At 36.6% G+C, this 27,816-nt stretch overlaps 3 protein-coding genes and 1 long non-coding RNA gene across 8 annotated transcripts in view; 2 read left to right on the top strand and 2 right to left on the bottom strand.

Moving 5' to 3' along the window:
- LOC122570817 overlaps positions 1-8,771 on the top strand; it is a 188,620-nt gene extending 179,849 nt beyond the window's left edge. Inside the window, exon 3 of the long non-coding RNA XR_006317903.1 lies at positions 1,524-8,771. This is a non-coding gene — a long non-coding RNA (uncharacterized LOC122570817). The remainder of the gene's footprint in view (positions 1-1,523) is intronic.
- LOC122570806 overlaps positions 1-21,506 on the bottom strand; it is an 82,805-nt gene extending 61,299 nt beyond the window's left edge. Inside the window, exons 1-10 of one of the 5 annotated variants that reach the window (XR_006317900.1) lie at positions 21,371-21,506; positions 21,117-21,291; positions 20,819-20,894; positions 20,402-20,727; positions 19,636-20,329; positions 19,397-19,526; positions 19,133-19,251; positions 15,930-16,024; positions 12,614-13,834; positions 8,935-9,215 (exon numbers count right to left, since the gene is read on the bottom strand). Coding sequence is in view for 2 of the 5 variants with exons in the window: in XM_043733656.1 (XP_043589591.1) it covers positions 12,727-13,834; positions 15,930-16,024; positions 19,133-19,251; positions 19,397-19,526; positions 19,636-20,329; positions 20,402-20,412 (2,157 nt within the window). In the remaining 3 variants the exon portion in view is untranslated. Of the gene's footprint in view, positions 1-8,934; positions 13,835-15,929; positions 16,025-19,132; positions 19,252-19,396; positions 19,527-19,635; positions 20,330-20,401; positions 20,728-20,818; positions 20,895-21,116; positions 21,292-21,370 lie in introns of those variants that run through there. The other 4 variants (XR_006317901.1, XR_006317902.1, XM_043733658.1 and 1 more) reach the window with 4 other exon arrangements.
- Positions 21,457-25,871, top strand: LOC122570805 (protein transport protein Sec23A). Its single transcript, XM_043733655.1, has 11 exons — positions 21,457-21,614; positions 21,736-22,018; positions 22,112-22,198; positions 22,275-22,521; positions 22,592-22,841; positions 22,906-23,556; positions 23,625-23,778; positions 23,860-24,011; positions 24,086-24,260; positions 24,335-24,556; positions 25,261-25,871. The coding sequence occupies exons 2-11, from the start codon at positions 21,740-21,742 to the stop codon at positions 25,348-25,350; spliced, it is 2,307 nt and encodes a 768-aa protein (XP_043589590.1). The 5' UTR covers positions 21,457-21,614; positions 21,736-21,739; the 3' UTR covers positions 25,351-25,871.
- Positions 24,854-27,378, bottom strand: LOC122570813 (calcineurin B homologous protein 1). The gene is made up of 4 exons (XM_043733669.1): positions 26,860-27,378; positions 26,441-26,704; positions 26,271-26,364; positions 24,854-26,189 (listed from the first exon to the last, which is right to left on the bottom strand). Exons 1-4 carry the CDS (start codon positions 26,924-26,926, stop codon positions 26,045-26,047), a joined length of 570 nt encoding a protein of 189 aa, XP_043589604.1. The 5' UTR covers positions 26,927-27,378; the 3' UTR covers positions 24,854-26,044.
- Between the last annotated feature and the right edge of the window lie 438 nt (positions 27,379-27,816).

Genomic DNA, 27,816 nt, shown 5'->3' on the forward strand with positions numbered 1-27,816 from the left:
AACGGCTCGAATTGGCAGCGATTTCTCGACTGACAACTCACCCCCTTCTTGTATCAGTCAATTTTAATAATATCAGCCCGTTCTGTACGCCTTCGTGCACGATGACTCGCACGATTTTACGACGGCTTTCAATTATCCGGGGAACCATACTCCCACGGGCCGCTGCCCTCGCGAAATATCGATCCTCGTGCTCTCGACTGCGTGGCTGCCGGAAGTGGGTGGAACGAGGAATTACGTTACGGAGGCGAGACTCGACGATAATCGTCGCTGCACTTTTCCAGATCGTACTTGTGCGTCATAAAGGTAGAAAAAATTTATTTGGAACAACGTGGAAGAAGTTTATCGGCATGAATAAACCGCTAGCGCCTACGCGAATTCTTATTTTTACAGACTCGATCGGATAGACGGAGTTGAAATAAAAATTTATTTCGTCCAATCTGAATTACGATAAACGCTATGCTTTCGATGTTTCCTATATTTCTGTGTGTTACGTTCGTTTGCCTTTAAATCGGTTACAAATTTATAAATATCCGCGGTCGTCCAACGTCCTTGAAACGAAGGAAGAACATGTGCGATAGATCTACGAACGCAACCGTTTTAAAAGAAAATTAAAAAGGCCAGGGAAATATCGTAAATGAGGAGTATCGTAAATGAAATGCGTAGAAGGGAAAATAATACAGATCGACCCTAACCACGCGTATTCGGTCGAGGTTACCATGTTGGTTCGCAGGTAATTGCCATGAGAACTCGCGCGGAAGATAAGTTTCACTGAACTCCGTCGCCGTATAATAAAACGTTGGAAAAACCCGCGTGTCAGGTAGGAAGAAGAAACGATTTCTTTTAGAGGGAAACGTGCGAGAGGAAACCTAAAATCTTACCATAAAACGATAATCGACTTACAACAGCGGTACTTTGGCTCTAACGTATTCCAAAGAGACGGTAGAAAAAGCGGGGAAAAAAGGGATGGATAGTCCCAGATGTAGATTTTTTTCCTCTCTTTTGTCTTTCCTTTCTGTTTTTTTTTTTTTTTTTACTATTGGAAAGACGGTAAACCGAACCGACCATCGAACGACTACCATACAAAGAGCTTAGTAGTAATTTTTATGGTCGCATGGACGAGAATTGGAATTATTACAATTAACAGGAAATTTCCCTGATAAATTGTTCGATGAGACGTAGAGAATACGAAGAAACCATTGATACAGAATTATAGTAAATCGCTGGAATTACAAATGGTTGAGAAATTTTCGAAATTTACGATGCAGCAATTTGTGCAGAATGTTTTTGTTATATACATTTTTAATTCTTTCGTACGAATTTCATGAATCGTTCTCGTAAGAAAAAAACGCATCACGCGAAGGGAGAAGCATCGAGACTAGAGCGAGAAAAGATTCGATTCGTAGCAACGGATCGTTTAATCGTAACACATTTCTCGGTTTCTACCTAAGCTTCGATCGAAACAATGTTTTGCTATCATCGCCTACACCGATGGTATCCATATATCGAGCCTTTTACTGTTTCAGACGATCTTCGTGGGAGGCTGTGCACCGAAGACAAACAGCCATACACAAGAATAACATCTTTCGCGTTTCGCTAATCACAACACTTGGTGCTGCCTGTACACAGACGTAGAGACGACGATGGAAAAACATAGCGCGCTCGTCGTTCGAGCCGATGGAAAAAGCACCGCTTCTATCGGCGGGTTAATGAAGTGGCCTACGCGCGAGAATTATTTTTGTTCAAAACATACGAACGTAATTACAAATAAAAATCCATACTATTTTAATTCTCATCTATTCTTCCCTTTCTTTTCTTTTTTTTTTTCTTTTTTTTTTCCTCTTTGATAATTGGAATTGAATAGTTTACGGTTAATCCCATATATATACAATTATAATTTTCGTAATACTATTACTATTTTAATACAGCGATTTGCAAAATAAAACGACGTTGCGAATAATAAATTTACCAAACACGAGTACCACAGTCCTACAGGGATTCTGTAATATCTTAACAAATAGACAGACAAATCATCCATCGGACAGTTTTCTTCGTGTACATTTTCTTTTATTAAAGTCTCAAGAATATACGTATACATATGATTATGTATTAAAAATCGATCCGAAAATGTGTGACACTGAACTATCTGATAATCATCCTCTTTGTGTATGTATAACGCTTTGTGTATTTTCTAACTCGACGTATAAAACCGTGACAATAATTTAGCCACAGGTGAAGTATGTACGTATAGAGGTGAAAAAATCGTGAGGGTTCTGTTTAGTACCTTTAACGGAAAATTTGACGCGCTATTATTATCAGGCTAGGGTTATTCTTAACGATTACGGACAGCGGTTATTCTTAGCTTAAGTGTTAGGGGCATCCAGTAAAAAGGTCACTTTTAATGCGAAAATTACCCTCCGATCGGTTGTCCGATTAAAAAATACAATGGAAACCTGAGCGTTCGGCACGATCTTAATGGCACTTCGAGAATTATTTGATCGAGTGATTACGGATGCGCAGTGCGTTTCGATCATGCACACGGTGTATAATACAGGCCACGATATAGCCAGGCTGTAAATTAATTCTTCGTCTGCAGTGTCCTTGAAACTGAAAGCGTTTTCTGTACAGAGAAATTAGGGGTGAGAAAAAACGGGTGAAAAATCCGTTTCCGACGATTAACATCGCGTCTAAACTTTCCCGCGGTAAGAGTTACATGTTAGGAATTACGTGGAAATTTATCGAGACTTAGATATCGAAGAAACATTGAATTCACTATGTATATTTTATTTTCGAATTCCACATAGTGAAACAGAAAATGATCGATGCTATTTCATTTACAGATCGAGAAGCTACAAATATGTTAACCATTGTTAAAGCAAATTGAAAAATAAAAGACGGATCGTAATATAAATATAAATTTGTATTTTGATGCGTTACATGAAGGATGACGATATTAAAAATGTCCTTGTGCACACTTAACCGAGCTTTTAGATTCTTATACGCATAGCTGTATTTTTCTGTCAACTTCATTGTACTGACACTCGAAACACGATCATTATAACTTTGCTATATCATGGCTCGTACTATCTGATTATACATCTGATGTAAACATCGTGATTACGTTGATTCGTGCGATCGTTAAGTACTCTATTTAGGTGTACGTGAATTACACTTACTATATATATATATATATTTTTGTCTTTTTACTATGTATAAAGTAATTAGCAAATGAGATAGACCTGGTTTTTAGAAACTTTTCCGTTATATAAATTAGATTCGAAATTATCGTTATAAGTTACAATGATGGCCGCGTGCCATTGAAACTTATTCCATGGGAATGAACATCTAAACATAGAACAGTAATAATAGTAAAATATCGATATAATAATTGAAACATCTTGAATAAAATGACTTGTATCTACGTAACTCTCGCTATCGCAGGAAAAAGATGATTTTTAAATGAAAATGCAAAATCCAAAATTTCGTCCAAATTTGATAAAAGTATAATGTAAAATTTACAGATACGATTTGTTACAATTTCACGGACATTTACCAGGTCTATCTCTACTTGAATTACCCTACCACCCCCTGTGATCTATTTCTTCCCTTCTTTTTCTCGATTCGTTCGTTGGAACTTTTTCTATACTCATTAACCCTTTCGCTTCGGGTGCCGCTTATAGGCGGCGCCGGCCAGATGACCTGTGGGTACGGGTGCCGCTTATAGGCGGCGACCACGCGACGATCGGCACCCCATATATCACGATATGAGTGTAAAGATTGCAATGTTGGCTTACGTATAGATCCTTCATTATGTTTCAAAATATATCATTCAGAATGATGTTGCTAATCTTTACATATTAATGTATCAACTAATTTACTCTTCGTAATTAATTATATTAAACATTTTATCGTAAATATGTAAATACGTAATATATTAGCTGTAATTTTCTAAGCCTTTTCATATTAAAGATGTAAATTATACTTATCATATTGGAGCAAAGATCGTTTTATTGTTGTTTTATTCAGCACAGTTGTTATTTAAGACTTAGGAAAGCATTTATACAACAATCACGTCACTGTGCGTATTTGCGGCGCGTGCCTCCGTACAGGGAGAACACTTAGGCGGACTGGACTGCCGAAGCGAAAGGGCTAACAATGGGACAAGCATCGTGCTACGTAAATTCCAAATGAAAGTTGCTTAAAAATTAAATAACAAAACTTTCAGATAGTTTATATATACCTATACATAAATATACAGGCTGACCCACGAATTGGTCGCCACGATTTTTCAAACACTACCGATGAGCTGACAAGAAAATCGATCAGCTTTCAATCGGCTTCAAAGTTCCTTTGATCGCGGTTTGTAGCCGATTGAAAGCTGATCGACATTCGTTCGAAACATTTTTGCGTCATATTACTGGAAATGGTGGAAATATCGTGCACCACCCTGTATATATTTTGTATGAGAAATATTTGCATTGTTTTAATGATATTTCGAATTACAGAGAGCCTCAATCGTGTCGAATCGTGGAGCATATTTTTCTATAAATATATACGTTTGAAATATCCTCGAAACGAGCGCGACAATAGACGCAATGCTTGGCGAACGAATTCCTAAAAATGGAATGAAAATTACTGCATAAAAAAAATAACGGAAAAGAAAATAATAATAAACGATACTCTGAAATTACCGAGTGAATACGATAGAAGAGAGTAGAATAGCGTTTGCCAAAAAAAAAAAGAAAAAAAATTGTTCATCGAGAAGGTGCAATTGAAATGGGAATTTCGTCCGGAAAAAACAGCCATCGATTACCGTGAATCGAATTCGTGCGAATTTGAATAAAAGATCGACTGCGAATTCCCGCCATTTTAATCTGATCAAATTTCGCGTATCGATAAGTTTGCGCAAACTAAATCGGTAACAATTCATGCAATACACACACGCAGAGAAAGAAAATAAAAGATATTGATCACTCGTGTTGCTATTGGTTAATGCTAGATACATTCATAATGATCAATTGTTTCCCATTCAAACATCACACGCCATCGTTAAATACGAATCGGCTTACGACATTGCAGATTGTTCGACGATTCGTCAAATCGCACGGATTTCTGTCTTACGAATCTAACTGTAAGAACTATAGTCTTTACATGTTCCGATCGAATTGGTAAATCTATTTACGAAAATAGAACGCGCTATTGCAAGTTCGAGCGATCCGAGTTCAATGTCTTAGACACGGAGGACCATATACGCTGTCCACTCGAGAAGATACTAAAAGTAATAATCGATGATACAATTTATTTACAATATTGTGTCGCACAAATGGGAATTAAAATGCTTAAAACAATTAGAAAATCGCTTACGCCTGTAATCTAACAGAAAGGACCGGATAGATGATATGAAAAAATTAGATATTTGTCATCGAATTCCTGACTCGTTATGCGAAATTACGAAACAAATTGCGATAGATACATTCTTGATAAAAAAAAGAAGCGAATCGAATAATTCTATATCGCATTTTAATCCGATCTTTCGTTTATCAGATACGAATGATCAAAATTTCGGAGTGTAACGCGAGAATATGCACGTTCTCTCATTCAACTTCGATCATACTTGCCTCGAAAACGAAAATTCAAACTGAAAAATGATAAAGGACACTTCGATTGTTCCTTTTTGTATCAGAAATGAGTCGACCGTAAAAATGATTGAAAGATGGATTAATTTTCTAATTATTTTGAGCACTGAAATTGTTCAATTGTCACGGTTGGCTCATCGCAAACGACAGATTCTTTCATTTCTATATATATACGATATCGAAAAATAGAAAGTAAGTTTCACGAAATATCGATGAATGCTCGGTGATGAAAGTGATATCACTTCGTTTATGAAAATACTGCTTTTACGACGAGCTTCGGCCCTTAAACTATTTTACGTGCATAGTATGTGTATATATGTGTGTTATAATATATTTGTTTCATGGGAAATAGATAAGACGAGAGACAGAATCTCCGTAGATCGTAATATAAGTCGTTAATTGATTAATTTGTAGCTATTAACTGCCGTGTACAAGAAGAACGCTAATTTCTAAGTAGACAGAGATTCAATCGCAGAAATCGTTCGTTTAATCCCTTTGCCGAGACAATAGGAAATCACGGAGGAGAAATTAAAGGGGAAAAGTAGAAATTTTGTTTCGCCCATTAAAATCAATTTATATGTACCACGACATTGAAAAAAAAATATACAGGACAATTAAAATCACAGCAAAGAGATTAATCGTTACGCGTCACTATGTACAATGCTGTATCTACATTGTTCATAAAAAAATATATATTTCCGCTATTACAAACTACCAATTCTCGAACGAGGCTTTCCCGAAAATTGCAGAATACCTGTACAAAAATTGATAACACGATCTTTAATAACGTCCATACACGATGTGGAAATTCAACGAGAGAACATTGCGCTCTCTTGGCTTTCTGCAATCGAGATAATTTTGGCGAAACATCGACAAAAGCGAGAAAAAGACCAGCTTCGACAAATAACAATGCGCGAAGAATAATTAACATAATAATACTAGACATTCAACTTTCCCGGAAAATTGATAAAACTTCATCGAATGGAGGGATCGATGTTCGAAGAATATAATAAAAATTCATTTTCAAACCTACGTTTCTCACAGAACAACCAACTGTTCTAGTCCCAGCTACCATTCTGGATCATCGAGAAACTCTTTAGGAGGGAAAATTCCAAAAAATACTCGGTGCACCGTTGATTCGACTCGAAACGGGAAAGAAATCAACGTATTAACCCGATTACGTCAACTTCGTTCTTAGGACAAACACCAGCGTCGCTGATCTTCGATCCATGAACAGAACACGCAAGCTTATCGATCAGCATCCTCCATTGCGAAGGCTAATCAGCGAAAAATATAACTCTGCGAACGATCGCGCGATAGTTTCATCCCTCGCGATTCTGAAATCGATGCGTTTCGATGCAATCGACAATTTCAGAAAGAAATTGAGAATTTTTCTCCAAGTGACTGAAACTATGAAACACTTGGAAATTTGGAAATTGGAATATTTGCGTGCAAAAGAGAAATTTTTTTAAGGCATCCAATACTTTGATATTATGCGATATCGCTTTTACCGATTTTAATTAAAATAGAATTCTGCTCTTAATTAGAATTTATTAATCTAACAATATGACTTTGATTTCTATTTTATCTTATTTTTCGTTCCCGATCTGGGAATAAATCGCGAGGGATAAGAGTGCGCGTTTTTTCAGCGAAAACTCATTCAAATCGTTTAACAAATCTAGCAAACTTTCAGGCACGTTCGACGGTATAATAAAAATCTCGAGGAACCGTCTTCTAAAAAAAATTGGGACGAATGAACGATCACAGGTAAGGTTGCGAATCAGTTTTATCAAACCTCGTTACTAACTCTCGAATAATCGAGAGATTATCCTCGCGTAACCTTAAAGCGTTAATCTCCGATGAAATTTATGACACGAGAAAAGTAGAAAAAGAGTGTAAGATTATAAATAAATCGAGATTCTCCGAGGGTTGAAACAATGAGGTTCCCTCGATTTCTTTTCCCAACGCTAACTGTATGTACAATATTGCTTAAACCATAAAAAAGAAAAAGTTATTAAGCTTTGTAGAATTGCAGAAATTGTCGTCTTCTTCGTTTCATTGCAATCCACGTTCTTCACAGTAATCAACGCAAAAGTTTGTCATTTTATGACGTTCAAACAAACAGGCAATTGTAGAAATCGTTTGATCGAACGCTTGTCACACACTATGTTTCTTATTATTGAAAGAAAATTTCGTCAAGATCTTTCAAACTCGAGTGATATTAATAAAACAAACAAATTGATTTAAAAGAATTGATAAGCATTTGTTTTCGATTATCAAACAACTTCAAACTTATTCTAAAATATTTGTTACTTGTTTCAAAATCTTTTTTTTTAACTATGGCCTAAGGTGACACAGATAGAGAGCTTGATACTTTACTTGATAAAACTTTGACAATTTTTGGAAGAGTTAATCTAATGTCGTGGACTTAACAATTTCGATTCTGTCATTCATTACGCTCCAATCGAAGCGTTCACATTCGTCAAATTCGTGAACACTTTCACACAATCGTTCAATCACATCTGCAATACTCAAAAAATTCAATTCCAGAGATTATCAAGGAGTCTAAATACTCTGTTGCCAGTTTCTTCAATCTCCGATCGCCATAAACGTTCGCAAACTCTTCCAAACCATTCTAACGCTTCAAGTATCCTCGTTTCCTACACCTTAATGTACTTAATCTCCAGTACTCGAAGGATCATCGAAAAATCCAAATAGTCTAATACTACTTTTTTAAATCTCAAATTTCTACAAACCTTTCCAAATCTTTGCAAAACTATCGTTTCCCCTGGCATCCTCCTATTTGTCAAATTTTAACTTGAAATTTCCAGTACTTCAAAGATTATCGACATTTCAAACACGCTACTACTAATTATCATAAACCTTCACAAACATCTCCACTCTCCACGCGCCAAATCTTTCTACTCTTGAGAGTTTCGTCTAGAATTTCCAATACTCCATCCAAGATCATCAACGAGTTCATATACGAAATACTCTGACACACTTCCTTCCAATCCCTACTCATCGCAAACCTTTTCAAACCACTTCAGATTATCTCATACCGTGCAAACACATCAAATCACCCTGTTTCTTCGCTTAAACTCTAATCGGAAATTTCGAATATTCCCAAAAATTATGATCTAAAGATCGGTAACAGGTCCGGACAGCTTAACACCATACTCGATCATCGACAACCATTCAGGATTCTTCTCTCTGTACGCTGTTCCTCCTTGCTCGTCCACTTTGCCATCGTCCTCTTCGTCCTTTCGCTGCCTTCCCTCCTGATTATTCTTCTCACCCCCTTCCTCTTCGTCATCCTCTTGATCCTCGGACGAGGAGGAAGCGTTCCTCGAGCGTTTCACGTTCACCAAGCTCGGAATGGTTCCCCCTTGGTCGGCGGGATCGATCATCTTATTACGCAGAATGTCCAGCAGCTTCTCCCGTCTGACAAATCACGAGTCAATGAACGTTACATGCGTTCGTTCGCCTATCATCCACTACTCGGCCCAAAGAAATCTCTGTAATGCTCTCTTTAGAAGCGGCAAAAGCAACAGTGAGGTCAGCTGAAAGCCATGCTACCAGCTAGAAGAACAGAAAAAGAATACACACGACCAAAACCGGTCACTCGCGGTTTACCCTCGTCCATTGGCGTCTTGCGGGGTTGTCTTTGAGGTATGGAGGACTGTATATAGTGTGGAATACGCTTGATATGGAAGGAATATATACACAAGGTGTTTGCAACGTGAAATCTTTCTATCAGGATTTTTCAGGTGGATGGCGCTCGTTGATATAATCGATTAAAGATGTTCCTTCGTAAATTTGTTTCTGCTCGTTTCGAACGTTCAAATTTCCTAATTTAGAAGATTCCGCTTCGCATCGCGTTCGTCAGATAATTTCTACCGGATCATTTGACGAACGTGGTTGGAAAAATCAACTCTGTTGCGATTAAAAACAGCGTTCGACGTCGGAATTTCTATCTACTGACTTTTGCGAAATATAATAGGAAAAACAATTATTTTATAGCACCGTAGAGGAATTATAAACTGGCGAACGTAAAATATTTGTAAAACGTTTAAATTCTGAGACCTGGAAATCCGTCAAACGTTAAGATCTAAAAATTGTTGACAGATTTTCCGCCATTCCTCTCATGACAGAAAGTGAATCGACAATGAAAAGACGAGATTATCTTGTCTCCGTGTAAGATAAATATGAGCCGAGGCAAATCACTCGTATTACCAACATCGAACGAACAGTTGATTTTTCAATCTTCTGTTCGCCAAACAGTCTCAACAGCGAACAGAGTGCCATCCACCCTACAAGTCCTAAATGACATTTCGCAAAAGATACTTCTCGCATGGTAAATAGAGACTACATTATACATAAAAATAATAAGGGAAATTCGGAATATATGTATTAAGAAGTTCCTTTGGAATTTAGCAGGATCGTTCCTTGTCGGTGGCGTTAAACGCGTTTGCCAGCGACAAACAGCCGGCCTCTGGAACTGTTTAAACAACGAATTAATTTGTTGTTTGCCGTTGTTGACGGGGATTCTACGGCGGCTGTTTGCCGTGGAAATTGTAGAAGAAAGAAAATATCAATTTTGTGCGCGCTCGCGCAAACACACACACGCACACGCCACACGCAACGCGAGCGCCGGCTTGAAAACATTAAATTAATATAATATTTGATCATTTATTAAATTGCCGCGTACAAACTCGATGCAACGAAACAGAGAATTGCAGAGGAATATCGAGAGAGGGGAAGAAAAAAGAGAAAGAATGGGTAAGAGGAAGAGAAAAATGGAGAAACGTGTATCGGTGGCGGTCGTTATTTCCACCGAACGAACAGATCGAAAGATAAAAATTGACTTTGCTTGTTTAAACTGTACACACCGGGACTTTTATGATGTTTGAGCGAAACGACGTGGATGCAACGAGTATAATCGATAATGATACGTTGATTCTTTCGATCCCGTCCTCGACCATCGATGAAAACCATTATTTTTCCTACCTTTTTTTCCTTTTTTTTTTTTTATTTTATTTTTCTATTTTCGTTCCTGGAAGGGAAGTTGCGTAACATCGAAAATATTGACGCTCGAAAACGTGTAACAAGGTTAACATGTTCGGGGGTATCGTCGGAACTTTTTAACTGGCACTGTTCGATAGGTCGAAATACGTATTATACTCTTGCTATTTAGTCAGTCTTAACCCTGCTACGATCCTCCAATTTTTATGTATATATATGTTCCAGTCTCACTCTCGTTTTGGCAAGCAGAAAAGCTTGCCGTAGCTTACGAGAAAATTTCAGCGTAGAATCGAAACGAAAAATCGCACGTCTCGACAAACATTTTCTGATATTTTTCGCAGACTGAAAATTATTGAAAAAAATCACGAACGATATCAATGCCTATTTCATGTTCGTCTCTCTCTTCGAGATAGCAAGAGAATATTTTAGCGTCTTTAATTTCTGTCCGATGCATTCCAATTGTTTTTTTTTTTTTTTTTTTAATAAAATACTAATCACATTACGCGACAATCCTTAGAAACTTATTAAATTAAAAATGAAATATACAACATAATTGCATAATTATTTATATAAAATGTAAAGATATTAAAATTATTACGTAGCAGGGTCGATTGTCTCGAACTTACGTCTAAAAAGAAAAGCGTATTTACTTGAGGATATTACTTAAAATAATATTTACGATATCGATATAAAAACGTAAGAGATTCTCAAAATCACTTTTATAAAAATTATATAAGAATACTAAACTTATACCTAACGCTGATTTAAGTTGATTTAAAAATGATCGATCTAAATTGACAAAAATCGAACCAGTTGAAAAGTTCAAGGGGAATTAAACTAAAAATATGATACAGGCTTGGAAGACAATGTACACTCGATATTGAAAATGATAAACAAAGAATCGAGAAATCAAACGCATGCTAGACAAGCTGCAAAAAAGCCATGCCAACATAGTAATTTACGTTATTTAAATGTACACACGCTTATCGTATAATTAATTACAGCTACGAAGCGAAAGTGAAAGAATCTGCAAACTCTGAAACTGTTTTCCCCGCATTTCTTCTTTCGCGAATTTTTCAACTGTAAATTTTAATGTCGATAAAAATATTGGAAATCTATTCGTTTCTTTCATTTTCACTTCGGACACATCAAAACTGTACAATAAGTAAGTAGAAGAAGAGTACAGAAAAGTGAAAATCGACAGATCGTGAAAATACAAAAATGGATAAATAACTTTACGCGAATTATTAGACAGAGACAGATTTCTTTCGAAATACGAAATACTCTAACTCTTCTCGTACTTCGAACAAAAGCCATCGAGGGAAACATACAGTTATTAATATTTTCGAACGATCTTACGCTTGGTTGCAGGTTTCATTCCTGGTATATCGGTTCGTTTATATTAGAAATGATACTACATACTTTAGGAGTGTTACTTTTCTCTTATACAACTAGAAGAACACGATAAAAATAGAAGAAAAGGCAACAAAGTACTAGAAATAATGCTCTAAAACATTTTGTCCAGCTATAAAACAATCATTTTATACAATCGGTCCGTAAAGATCGTAACAAATATTTTCTTAAAAGCTAGAACAGAAAACCCTTAGTCCAAGTAACTGAATAAACAATTGACGAAATCGCCGAAATACCACGATAAAAACCTACGACATATATCTTGATAAAATACTTCTTTAAAATCGATATTTTTCTTCTTAATCTTTGTTCTTAATCGTCGCTCGTTCTTAAACTGGAGCATACGCTCAAAATACCTAAAATATCGACTCGAAGGTAGCCGCTGAAACTACCTTCGTTTAAATATTCCGTAAACACAGCGAACCAAGCGAAAGGTCGTTCGTCGGGCCCGAAGGAATAGCGCGAAGCGTGTCCACGAAGAAAAAGGAAGAAAGACAGAAAAAGTCACAGAGAGAAAAGGAGTGGTACAACGATAGACCTACGTGCTATTCGACATGTACATAGTAGTAGCCTCTAGCAAGCCCTTGAAGCCCCCCTCGCTCAACGGCGACCGTTGGTTCGCGTTTGGTTCGCAGGGGCCCCGCGCGTACGTAGCCTAAATGTAGGCGGTGGTGTAGGTAGCGCGTGAAGGTGCTGTCAGGACTCTGGAGGTCAGGATTCCCGTCGAGCAGAGATCTTTCGGCACGAAGGAGCCACCACCGACTACGGTCACTTCCGGGATCTCGGTGATGGCTCGGCTCGTTTCGTCGTCGTCGTCGTCGTCGACGTCGTCGTCGCCGCCGTTCAGACGACTCCGATCTTCGTCCTCGCTCACCGTTCTCCGCACGTCTTTCGTCCCACTGTCGTTCCCCTCTGCGACCGTTCCACCCTTGTCCGTTTCCACGAACGATCTCTTCGACACCGAACTACCCTTCTTCTTCCTCGACTTCTTCGATCCTACCCTCTGATGATGACCACGCGACAATTCCACCTCCTTCTTCGACTCTCTTATCTTTCTCTCTTGCACGTTCGAGGATATCGCGGCAAGACTCTTCGTCGTAGCCGAATCTGTTTTAGGCTCGTCGTCTCGCGCCATATCCTCGTCTTTCGTCTTCTTCGAGCTCGGATTCTCGTCCGAACGATGTTCGACGAGGATAAGGTCGTGATCCTCGCGTTGATCGGAACTCCTGATCTCTAACGCGAGCTCGGAAGCAGAGAAATTGGAGCTCTCCTCCAAACTGGCATCCGTGCGATGTTGTTCGGAACTGTTGCTAGAGGTAACTATCAGCAGCGACTGGTTACCGCTGCTAGATACCTGACACTGATCATCCAACGACCACGAGGCATTGATGGACGTTGTCGGACTGCTAGAATCAGCCGTTCGATAAACGTTCGTCTTGTCTACGATGAAATGCTGAGCCAGGTCCGCGGTTCGGGAACGTAGTAACGAGGTGATGTGTTGCGGGACTATCGAGGACAACGACGATGTCGATGACGATGGTGCGGGGATCAGGCTACAGGTGTCGGATAGAGCGGTACGCACGGGGGTGCTGGTTACGTAGGATTGCGTAGTATCGAAAGTAGCGACAGGCGTGACTGATCTTGCGTTTACGCACTTTGCCGCGTGATTCTCGGCCAGGCACTTGGACGCCCGGGCCTCCTGCAGCTCCCGTCTCAGCGCCAGAGTCTCTTCCTCGAACGCGGCGATCTCGCGGCCTTCGTTGCTACGTGCCAATCAACACACAATTTCCACCATGTTTATATATACATATGTGTTCAGCACGCGGAGATCGCGCGCGCGTATTATCCATTAGACGGCGTATTTGTGTTTTGTTGGTTCTGCGTTTTGTGGGTGGGTGTTTGGTGCATGCGGTCCCATTTTCACGTGCAGGGTGTAAATAATTGAGAAAGTGCGGGTGCAAAGAGAAGATGGAAGGATAAGAAAGCTGGGAGATGGTATCGTGCATTTCTTTTTTCTTTTTCGTTTTTAAGTGGGTGAAGTTTCTCTCGAATTTCAAGACAGAATTATAGCATTTCTCAAATTCAGGTTCAGTGGATGAAGGTTTGCGACAAGCGAGTTACTAAATATCCAAGTGATCTGCAATAATTTCCGACTAATTCACTTACAAACAGCGAGTGTTTTCGCAGAAGCTTTCCGTTAAAATGACGATTCGTAAGCGTTCGCTAGATGGTTTTAGAGTTAGAGAGCAGTGTCGCAAGATGCTATTTAGTTTGGAAATCATTTAGCGAGAAAAATCTTTAAGAGGATCTTCGAATAGCTTTTAAGCAACAAGTGGCGACTCGTTTAAGCGTTTGCTCGGCGATTTAAATTGAAAGAATGTTACTGCGATAAAATTAAATAATTACTCGGTAAGTAACTAACGTCTGTGAAGGTAAATTCTATACCGACGTGTATATTAGATTTTCTGAACGCATTTAGAAAGGAAAGAATAGTATGGCCGTATGATAATACGCTAGATACATAGCTGTTTAGTGATGAACGTTTCAAGATTGGTTTTTTACAATGATTTTTGAAAGAGGGATGAATACCAGTTTGCAAAGGGAACGACTTTCCGAGTTCAAACTTAAATCTAAGAGAAGAAAGTTAAAGCAATTTTAGCTAGGCAATTAATTTAGTGGTTTTGAAAAATAAGAGATAAATCGCAACTCGCAAGCATTCCGTGAGATCAGAAATTAGCGGTTGGTTTCTTAAAAGATCTTAAAGAAAAATGTCTAAAAGTACTTTTCTTTCATAGAACAGGCTGAAAAGCGGAAAAATGTGGTAGAAGCTCGAGTGATTATCTGAGAAGTTCTAGCTAACGTGTTAGTTAGTGCGCTTAATAATTTTGTAGTTCGGATGGTTTCGGTTATTAAATGTTCGTGTGATATTTTATTTAGAGAAATGAATGCTTCTACATTACAAAGCTACAAAGGCGGGTTATTGCATGCTGGTTGTTAGTAATAGATCAAAGTAATTAATTCGGTGATCAGAGATTTCCTATAAGAAAATTGAATATATTGTATATATATCTTCTATGTTATAGACCAGAAAGGAAGAAATAAAGTTCTAGCAACACGGTTGGTGACCAATCTTCTACGTTAAATCAACAAAAATTGCAACGAGATGTTTTACTCAAATTAGAAGTAAATTCTTGCTACTACCATAAAAAATGTCAAGTAGTAAATAAAAACACGTGTAAAATTGCAAAGTACATTTTTAATTAACGAAACGCTCCTTTCAGGCGGCAAAGAAATCTAACAATAGATAAAACGATGTAAATAATAGAAATATCATAATTCCGTTGGACCTGCTAAAATGCAGTTAAACGGGAAAACGACGCGAAAGAAACGGAGGGCGAGAATGGAAAAAAATTGGAAAAAAATAAAAGAAAAAGACTACGATCTTGTACAATTTTTCTCCTGGTTAAGAAAAAGATCCAATAAAAATGTCTAATAAAGAAAAGGAAAGTATATCACAATATGCGACGGCAAATCAAATTTCAAAATTGCTTCCACCAATCAAACGTAGGGAAATAAATTATTTCGACAAAGTTACTTTCCCGTGAAACTCCACGCTTATCGCTCGTGATCGCGCAATTTGAAAAACGTTCGATCGATATAAATTCCATGTGGAACATCTATCGATATCGATGATATTTTACAAGATTTAAATTCACCGCGAAATGTATACTAGATGAAAAACCACGTGTAAAACAATCCACAAAACCTGTATTTGATAAAAGAAGAAACGATGAAGAAGTAGCAAAGTTTATTACAGGAATTTGCAAAAATCATGCCAAACTATAACTGGGTACTCACTTTACGTTCAGCTTCAGCATGGCAACTTCTTCCTCCAGTTTTGCTATTCGCCTGTCGCTTTCTTCTTTCTCCTCCGTCAGTTTCATTATTTGATTCTGAAACGATTCGACGATTCGTGCGTTCATAAATGTTCTTTCGTTAACGTGACAGTTTTTATTATATTTGGGAACGATTTGAAAATTATTGGCAAATTTGTGAATCTGTTAGAGATACAGAGATATAAAAATAAAGATGTACACAGGTTTAATGAATTCTAAGACGGTCGGCTGGAAGAAATCTTTCCCGATGTTCCTTCCCGTCGGAAGAAAACGAGGATAAAGATAAAAGATAAGGGAGGCAATAATACTCGGCACAGATAAGATGGCTCGGCACGTTTCGAAAGAAATCAAACAATTTACATAGCAACCTGCAATTTTTCACGAGATAACGTTTTACTGGCTTAGATCTCTTTGCTCGTACGATTCCCTAGAACGTGCTCGCAATTACCAAGTACCGTGGAAGAGAAATAATATTTTTGAAAAGAAGCATTTACGATATTCGTTTGCACGTGGTACGATAATTGATTTTCAAGTACGCACGCACGTACGTATTGTACGTTATACGGTATCCCTTAAAATCCGCTTAAATTTCTCCATCTAACGCCAGTCGCGATGAAAGTTAAAGGATTAAGCAACACAGGGAACGTCCTTCGATCGTAATTTTCGAAGATGTAACGAAAATACCAATTGAGCGTTCTTCGTGTGAAATGTTCGTTTCAAGACATCGGATTCTGAAATTATAAAATACTCGTTTTCTCCGAAGTAACACTCCTTTATCCTGCAATCGTGAACGCTCTCTTCGATGGCAATAAAAATTCATTGGCGACGTAAAAGAAAATCCTTTTGTGAACAGCAGAAAATGAAAATGTCCGAGACGGTGCGAAGGACAGGATTCCGTGAATCGTCGCGACGGCCACTTGGCCCGCGTGAAAACGCGTCGAAATGCCAGAAAGCGAACATGGCAGAAATTTACATGGTCGAAAGTGGAAGGTCCCGGAGGTTCAATTACGGAGATTGGCAACGAGACGAAGAGAGGCTAGCATGGCGCGGACGGCCATCGCTTCGGCTGATGAGGCTAATGGATGGTTGAAACCCGAGAAGACAGAAAAGGAAAAGAGGGGGAGGAAGGAGGCCAAGGGAGAGGCCGTGACAGCCGCTAAGTGCCTCATCCTTCACCCTTCCTCGTCCCTCGACGCATCGTAACACACGGGGCGAAGCGTTCTCTTCCTCTATCTTCCTTTCTACCCCCGTAGCTGACACCCTCATGTGAAACCTAATCATTTTTACCAAACGTCACGGATATTTCGTATTACGTCTACATTAGGTTCTCCGGTATCAGGCTGGGTTTTTATCGAGAACACGAAGCTGCCTTTCGTTTCCTCGGTGAGACCAATTAGGGGATGAAGACGATTTTTACTGCGATGGCAGCAGGAGAACGCAATTGGAGTAAGAGTAAGTTTCGAGTCTTTAAATCGAAGGGGCTGCTATAATATGGAGATTCGTTTTTTTTTTTTTTTTTTTTTGTGGGTCTACAAGAAGAAGAAGAAGAAAAGAAGAAGGTTGTTTTCTTGTGTCAACTAATATTGTATTTTTTCATTTGACTTTGAAGCTGAAGATATAGATATTATTTCATCCTTCTAATAATTTTAGAAGCATCGTTTGTCACGATATTAGGCTCTTTATACGAGATGTCCTCGTTTGAACGCATCAGATTTCTCAGATAGATCGTATCAGGAAATATATCATTTACGTAAAGTATGATTCACACGTTACGTCGAGTAGATTTATGTAATTAAATGTGACTTTGCTGAGAGTTGAATCGGAAACAATAAAACTCACAAAAGGAAACTCGATAATTTAATGGACTCGATAGAGAAAAGTAATTTTAAAAAATGATGCAAAATACTGATCGATTATTTATCAGTTTATTCTCGCCTAATATACGCGGTGAAAAATATTGCATTAATCAGAGGATGACCTAATACAATTGGATACCGATCTTCTGTCTCGTATACCTCTTTGGTTGAAAAAAATACCTACCACCTAACGTGAAAGTATGAAAGATAGAATAGCAGCAGATACTTTTTATTGATAAAATAACGAAGAGGCAAAGATTCAAATCGAACGTTATTTCTCATGAATAGAATAAATGCGGATATATTTGAAGATTACTTTGGTATACAGATCCCCTTCTTAGATAATAAGAAATTAATTGAACGAGAATACCAATCTTGATTGAAATACAAAAGAAATTATGTTCTCTGCCATAAATAATAGACGATAGTTTGACTAACTTCGGTGAAACGCTTCGTATTAAACAGATCGCTGTGAAAAATTGCTCGAGAACAACAAACTATGTATATATTTAAAGGCGGCTTATTCTTTTCAATCGCTAACTCTCTGCTAGACATGAATATGAATACGCTCTAGATATTTCTTTCTATTAATATCAAGATGCGCAGTCGATATAAATATTACGAAAAACAGGGGAGTCTTTATTTGAAGAACGGTGTGTAAAAATTCCAACGCAAACGTACATAAATAATCAAACAGAAAAAGATGGGGACTCGAGAAACGCGTATGGACGAACTTGATCGATGAAAATTCGCGCGCAGATGATAATCGAGGAAGGAAAATTGTAAGAAAGGAAAAAAGGGGGAAAGGTGAGAGAGGGGAGAAGCGAAGATCACCTGGCCGTCCTAATCAAACAAAACGTACGAATGCTACGCAAACAATACGTCCATGACCATGTCATGGAAATGCCGAAAGCGTCGGTCGGAGCGGCACATTACCGTAGCCTAACTGCAAAGTAGATTCTTTCTCTTCCTTTCTCTTTATCCGCTTTGTTTTCACTTCCCACGTTTTCTATCCGCTGAATTTTTATCCTGTTTCCAAGTTTCCTGCCTTCTCTCCACCGAACCAACTTTTTCACAAACCTACCGACACTTGAGTCTACGATCGAGAGGACTAGTATAACGATAACACATTGTGTTTGTTTATGGAGAACTTTTACGTTACCGAATCACGATTATCAGTCGGTATTTTGAATAACTGTGATACGAGTAAGTGCATGGGGCGGCGCGGATTAGTAGATAGAGAATTTGATTTAGAAACTAATTAGCAACTAATAGAAATTAATTTTGTATAAGTTAGTTTAATACGTACGTTTAAATTTGCCACCTCCAACGAGCTTTGGTTCAACTTTTCCTCAATCATGAATTTTACTTTTGAAACTAGTACCTCCTCGTATGTTTTGTTGGCTTGCCTGATTTCGCGAATAAAATCTGAAACAATTAAAATATTTATGGGATTAATTTCTTTTTAATTATACGGATTTAATGTAACAACGTAGGAGTAGAGTAACAAAAATGTATTGTAAAATAGAGGTACTAATAATAAGATACTATAACGATTGCCCTTAACATTTACCTGATAACATTCCTGGTTGATAATCCGAAGAACTACACACTGCTAATTTTGTCTTCATACTACCTATTTCAGACTTTGTTTCGTTTAACTCTTTAAACAGTTGATTATTGCTCTTTTTCAATTCTGTCATCTGGAAACAAAATTACGTGATTATTGATTACATTTCTATAATGCCTTAAATATATACCTGTGTTTATGTGGCTATAATCTGTGTTTATTTATCAAGAAAAACTACTCACCTGTTCAATAAGGGATAGAACTAACTTATTGCTACGTCCAACTGTAGTAATGGAGCTACCGCTGTCAGCGCTATCAGAATCTTCGCTCTGACTCTGTACCGGTGCTTCTGCAGACCCAAGGCCAGGGTCTGAATACCTCCGATGCTCCGAATTTACCTCATCTCCGTTTATTCCGTTATTCTTATTAGCGGTAGGTGGCAAACTCGCGTAATCTCCATTCTGATAGTTAGGAGGGACAGGAGATCCTCCCCCATTTTCTTGTAAACTCGTGTAACCATTTGCCATAGAATTCATATTCAAGTTCAATGGTTGATTTTGATTACAATGTCGTCGAGGTCTACTGTGAACGGCTCTTATACCAGAGACTGGCACCGGCTGATACAGTCTATACATGGTTGGTAGTGAAACAGGCTCCATGGTATATGTCATAGGCATCTGCGTATAACCACACATGCTAGGGTCAGATGTTGTTGTAAAGAGACGTTGTCCATTGTTCTGAAAGTTTTGCGGCATGTTAGACTGCCACAATAAATGTGGATACTCCATTCCAGGTACTATATCGTTATTTTGATTGTTTTGTATGTTGTTCATCCACGAGTTAAGCATACTGCTTTTCTTACTGAATCGTTTTTTGTTCTTCTTGGAATGACTAGTAACATCCTCACGATTCTCTAACCTCGACGCGTCTAACCTGCTGAAGATTCATCAAAATTATACAAATTGACAACCATGTATCTTATGAATCACGAGAAACATCGCGTCTTACCTTTTATCCATTTTTACGGGATATTATACACTGTCTCAGAGGTTAACCGTGGATCAACACTCGCAATGTACGTGACATGGAGACTCAAACAGATATCGTATCGTAACGCGTACGCTGGAATACCGACTTCCTGACTCGTATAAAGCTTAAATTTGCTACTTCACGTCACAGCATAAGTCGTAGCGCATAATAGATGATAGTAAATAATGACTAAGGACGGTAAACACTCAGCCTGCTCTACTCTATTCAGAATCGGTCGTTATCACTTTGTGGCTGATTGGTTGAATGAGTCCCTACCATTTCTTTGTCACAAAACATGATTAGTTCTGGAATGACACCGCGAACTTTACTTTTTAGTTTTTAAAAACATATTATCGTATTATATTATACTAATTATGCTACACTTTTTATAATTACTTTTGTGCACGCTTTCAAACTTGCCACGTGCATGTACATTTCGATGTAAATCTTCACATTTATTTGGAAATAAATGCTAGAACATAAATATCATTGGTTTGTTAAAAAAGTGATACAACTAAGAAAAATAAATTTCTTAGGAGATCAATTTAAAATAGAACATTATTAACTGGTCAAGCATTTAACAAAGAAAACATTTGTTTCTTTTTACAACTTAGCTAATAACCTAATTTGGATTTTCAGAGACTTTAATAAAATATTATTTGCATACATTATTTATTATTAAAAAAAAGATTACCTATCTTATCGATGTACTTGACAAATTATATCACGATTCTCCTTAGTTTCTATATACATTTCTGTTAAGTTTGGAACTTCGCAATTCCATAAAATAAAAATAATTGCATTGTAAGGTTGTCAATGTACTTAGACACATTTATTGTTCTCTTTACATTTAGCTTGCATCTTTCGTTCTAACGACAAAATAAAGGAATGATATAAAGCATTATAAACAGCTATCTTTTTAAATATTCCAAATTTTTGTTTACTTACAAATTCACGTTCGAATACCGCCTGTGATATTAAAGCGCTGCACGCATGCGTCAGAGTAATTCTTCCAAGCTTCCAAGTGACGTGGCTTCAATGACGGCACGAGTTGTGCTGTTACGGTGAAATTGTGTCGTTTTAATACAATTGTAAAATAATACTGTAACTATGAGAATTTGATAATTGAAATTATTTAAGATCCTTTCAAACTCATTGTCGTGAAACGATAATTAAACATTGATTTAATTAGGTATGTTTAACCTAAAATTACTGATTGCACCATTACACTTGTCACATATTTAGAAACCGTATGTATAGTAGGAATTAAATATCAGTTGAATTTGTTATTATATGGTATTCTTTAATCATAGAAAAATGACTACTTATGAAGATTTCATTCAACAAAATGAAGACCGCGATGGAGTACGTATAACTTGGAATGTTTGGCCTTCTTCGCGTTTAGATGCCACCAGACTTGTTGTGCCATTGGGAACACTTTACCAACCGATCAAAGAAAGACCAGATCTTCCACCAATACAGTATGATCCTGTTCTTTGTACAAGATCTACGTGTAGAGCAATTTTGAATCCACTGTGCCAGGTGGATTACCGTGCTAAGCTATGGGTGTGCAACCTTTGCTTTCAGAGAAATCCTGTAAGAACCAAGTTATTTTGTTTTGAGAACTGAACAAAATTAATTCTTCTCTTAAGAAATAAAATAATATTTTGATATTTAATATCTTTCCAGTTTCCTCCACAATATGCTGCTATTTCAGAACAACATCAGCCAGCTGAATTAATACCGAAGTTTTCGACAATTGAATATACCATAATGGTAAATAATATCTATAAATCAAGATGAAGTAGTATTTTTATTGATCCACAGTTTATTGATTGTTATTTTTATACAGAGAGCACAATGCTTACCTCCTATTTTCTTGTTGGTCGTTGATACATGTATGGATGATGAAGAACTAGGTTCCCTCAAAGATTCATTGCAAATGTCACTTTCTCTGCTCCCACCTAATGCCCTAATTGGTCTTATTACATTTGGAAGAATGGTCCAAGTTCATGAACTAGGTTGTGAAGGATGTAGTAAAAGTTATGTTTTTCGGGGTACTAAGGATTTACAACCAAAACAGGTCCAAGATATGTTGGGTACATATTTTTATTTTTCTATAATAGAATAAAACAATGTAGAATAAATATTTATTATAGAGTGTTATAGGTATAGGCAGACCAATGCCGGGTCAAAATCCAAATCAACAAAGAGGACCAAGTGGACAACCACTTCCGCCAGCTAATCGCTTTTTACAGCCTGTACATAAGTGTGATATGAGTTTAACAGACCTTCTGGGAGAATTACAACGCGATCCATGGCCGATCGGTCCGGGAAAACGTCCATTGCGATCAACGGGTGTCGCACTAGCTGTTGCTACTGGTCTTTTGGAAGCCAGTTATGCTAATACAGGAGCTAGGTACACATTTCATTTGTAAACATTGTATTTAAGTGTTTTGAGTATATTTTACTATTATTTTCAGAATAATGTTATTTGTCGGTGGGCCTTGTTCTCAAGGACCAGGTCAAGTCGTAACAGACGACTTAAGACAGCCTATTAGATCTCACCATGATATTCAAAAAGATAACGCCAAACATATGAAAAAGGCGACTAAACACTATGATTCTCTCGCGTCACGAGCCGCAACCAATGGCCACATAATAGATATATACTCATGCGCTCTCGATCAAACCGGTTTGTTAGAAATGAGACAATGTTGTAACTCAACAGGTGGTCACATGGTCATGGGAGATTCTTTCAATTCATCTCTATTTAAACAAACGTTCCAACGTGTGTTCGCTAAGGATCATAAAGGCGACTTGAAAATGGCATTTAATGCGACATTAGAAGTAAAGACATCGCGAGAGATCAAAGTTTCGGGTGCGATTGGACCCTGTGTGTCTCTAGGCGTAAAAGGATCGAGTGTCGGAGAACAGGAAGTAGGATTAGGTGGAACGTGTCAGTGGAAATTTTGTTCCCTTACGCCATCCACTACTACAGCATTGTTTTTCGAGGTTGTTAATCAACATACTGCGCCGATTCCTCAAGGTGGAAGGGGCTGCATTCAGTTCATCACACAGTATCAACATAGTAGTGGTCAACGAAGAATCAGAGTTACTACGATCGCTAGAAAGTACGTTAATATAATCATCCAATTGTGAAATATTATTGTATTTTAAATTACAATATTCCTTATTACAGTTGGGCGGATGCATCAACATCTTTGCATCATATAAGTGCTGGTTTTGATCAAGAAGCAGCAGCTGTTCTTATGTCACGTTTAGCGGTATTTAAAGCAGAGAGTGATGACGGGCCAGATGTTTTAAGATGGGTCGATCGAATGCTTATCAGACTGGTTCGTATTTTTTGCTAAATTAGTATTTAATACTTTACATGGCATACGTAATTTTTTTAACATTAAGGATTTCTGTAATAGTGCCAGAAATTCGGAGAATACGCAAAAGATGATCCAAACAGTTTTAGACTTGCAGAGAACTTCTCTTTATATCCTCAATTTATGTATCATTTGCGTAGATCGCAATTCTTACAAGTGTTTAATAATTCCCCCGATGAAACTAGTTTTTATAGGTCAGTAGCTGTTGTACTTCTGTGTTCAGATCAATCGAAACGCTTCGTTACTAATCGAATTTTACATATTACAGACATATGCTCATGCGAGAAGATTTAACAAATTCTTTAATAATGGTGCAGCCAATTTTGTACAGTTATGGATTTAGTGGTCCCCCAGAACCAGTTTTATTAGATACTTCGTCTATTCAACCAGACAGGATTTTATTGATGGATACTTTCTTCCAAATCCTTATATTCCATGGAGAGGTAGTTATTTGTTACTATTACTTATGATTACTTATAATATATGATATGATCGTAATGAGTTTAATTTATTACAGACCATTGCACAATGGCGCCAATTAAAATATCAAGATTTACCGGAATACGAGAATTTCAGACAATTATTGGCAGCACCTGTTGATGATGCCGCTGAAATATTAGCTGAACGGTTTCCTGCACCAAGATATATTGATACTGAACAAGGTGGTTCACAAGCGAGATTTTTATTGAGTAAAGTAAATCCAAGTCAAACTCACAATAATATGTACGCCTATGGAGCGGTAAGTATATCTTGTTTTTCATTTTTATTCTTAATGATGCATTTCATTTACAATATAAATTTTTTCTATATCAAACTATTTTATTTGTTGTTCACTTTCAACAACATTAAATATGAATCAATCATACGTAACTAATAATTTTTTTTATCATCATTTTTATCACCGTGATCCTGCAACCAGGGGATGCCGATACCCAGTGGGGTGTGTTCTTCATTCATTTGATAATTATATTTCTTTCATTATATTTGCTTTCACTGCTTTGGTAATGGAATTTGATCGAAAAAATCTACAGTCCTAGACAGTTGATATCTATCTATGCAGTAAAATATTTATTTTCTCTTTATCATACACGTTTCTTAACAGTAGTAAAATAACTAACATATTAATCGTTACTTCGAAAGTTTACAGGAACATTAATATTGAGTCGTTTTAATTTATCTGACATTATTTAACACAATTCCATGTTGCTGTAAAGCAAGCATAAAATTCTACACACTTCAACAGTTTTTTGTAGCAGTATTATCACAATTCACTGGTGGTTGGCATCAAGACATCTTCTTTCTTAAAATATATTTTTATCAATTGTAACTAACTCTAATATTTTTTCTTTCTTTTTTTTCTATGGTTTTGGGAATAAAACTCTTTGATTCCTCTCTACTTCTACAATTATCAATTATAATTTCTAATTAATTGTTATGATTTAGGAAAGTGGAGCACCTGTCTTAACTGACGATGTCAGTTTACAAGTATTCATGGAGCATTTAAAAAAATTGGCTGTATCATCTACGGCTTAAAATGCAGCAATACGAAAGATATTCTCATTGTTTTGCATATGCAAAATTTAATGCCTCAGACACTATGACGATAATTGACACCTATAGTCGCAGTCTATTAAGGAAGATAAAATAGATACAGTAAGAATTCCATTATAATGAAAATATACGATTAATGAAATATATAATAATTCCTCAATATTTTTTCCGAAGTCAAGATATAATTCATGTACAAATAAAATACATAGTATTAATGTAATACATATTTTACATCCATGTTTACATTTTTTTTAATGTGTCATTAATATCATAAATTATTTTTCAAGAATGCTCTTTATTATAAATGTGGTCACCTTCACTTTTTCTTTTGGAAGATTGTAAACAGTGTAGCAGAACGAATAATGGATTAGATATTGTAAACAACAGGTTACCAAAATGGCAATCCAGTTTGTATACTATGAATCATAAAAATATATAATATTGTACTATTTTTTATTAATTAAAACTGCAGCTGTTTTAATAACAATTTGAAAGAAATGCAATTTACGATATCTTTCCTTTTATTGTACCATTAAACACCAAACGTTATTCAACCTTGTTACAAACCGGCAGATGTAACAAAAGGTAATTGTATTCATTAATATTAATTATAAATCTTCTTACATATGCTCAACACATCAGCAAATTGTGCATCATCTAAACAAAAATAAATAAATTAACTAAGGAATCGTATAGACATTTTTTGCTCCACATCTGTCCTCTCTAGTGCTTTAGAAAACTCCTCAAATGAAATCATTCCATCACCATTTTCATCAGCCTCTACTATAGTTCTCTCTGCAATGCTAGTTAATTGTTCTTCGCTAAAATAAATAAATAAAAATTGTTCAAATACGTAATTGTTACTTTATATTGAAACTGATAAATCAGAACTACTTTCTTACCTAATATTTGCACCAACCATCATGTGCAGAATAGCTAGAAGTTCATCTTTCGAAATTAAATCATCGTTATCTAAATCATACATTTTGAAAGCAACTGAAAATAATAAGAAACTTATAATATATTAAGAACTTTTTAACTAGATTTAATCAACAACATATTATTGACTTACATTTCAATTTCTCTTGTCTAGAATTTAATCTATTAGGGCTATTCTTTTTAATCGGTCTGAAATGTGCCAACACTTGCATAAATTGTAAGAAATTCACCCTATCGTTACCACTTTCCTCAAAGAAAGCATTTACAATTCTATCACCAAGAGGATTTATTGCTAATTCTGGGATTCTCAGGAAATCTTCTCTGCTAAGTGTTCCACAATCACCACGATCAAGACTTGTGAAACGACTATATAAGCGTTCAATTTGGTTTGGTGTAACTATAATCACGTCAAAATAATGATACAATGCTTATGCGCAAATTTATATAATATTTGGATACATATGCATAAATTTAAAAAAGAATTTCTTAAAGAAAACAATGATTATGGATATCACTTTAAAATATCATAAGTATCTTATAAATAAAACTTACATCCAGTAGCTTCTTGAATTTGTGCTATTTCTTCTTCACGCAAAAGGAGACTAGATCTATTACCCATATTTTTTTCGTGTAATAATTAAAATATTTTCTAATAAAATAATTTGATAATTTGAACTAGGTTCGATCAAGCTGCATATTTAATTTCCTTGGTCAAAGTGCAATCTCTAAATATAATTCCCTGACAGCTTGACAGGTTAACCACAATCGTAAATGTCAAAGGTAGCTGATAATGTGAAAATTTCACTCAAAGTCGAAGCTAATATATGTGTTCCTATACATCTATACAGTATACAATACTACAATCGACTCGTGACAGTATATATGTTGCAAACGTATTCTGATAGACAAATTGAATGTATTTAACATTAATATGATATAATCAAATAATTTTTTAAAACCATTTTCTTTTATACGCTAAGTTTTTTTACAACTACCTGCGATTTGTAATGTTAATGTTATTCTTTGCTAATATTATTAAATGTTACGACGAACCAGATTTTCTCTCTGGCTGAACATAACTATATTCAACAAAACATGCTTCGTACCAAAATTAGAAAAAAAACTAAATTTCATATTCTAGGAAACCCTATGGCTATTATCAGCCACTATCATTTCGACATTTCATACTGGAGCTTAGAGAAAATCATTCGAAAATTGAATCCTGAAAAAACAACATGGAAGACAAAAAGGTTCTCGTTTTGCGCATGTATGACGTGTTATGAATGTCTCAGACAGAAACAGAAATACTCATCTCTGTCTGTCTCGTAAAAACGAGAACCTATTTTCTTCCATATTGTTTTTTCACGACTCAATTTTCGGATGGTTTTCCCTAGTGAATGTCGAGACCTGTTTATATGATCGTGACCGCTATTGTAGGAATCCCTAACAGACATTTCACAATTCGTAAGGTGCTCTCAAGTCATATTATTCAATAAAAAGTTCATAATA

Source organism: Bombus pyrosoma, linkage group LG9 (assembly GCF_014825855.1).
Source record: "Bombus pyrosoma isolate SC7728 linkage group LG9, ASM1482585v1, whole genome shotgun sequence".
NCBI lineage: Eukaryota > Metazoa > Arthropoda > Insecta > Hymenoptera > Apidae > Bombus > Bombus pyrosoma.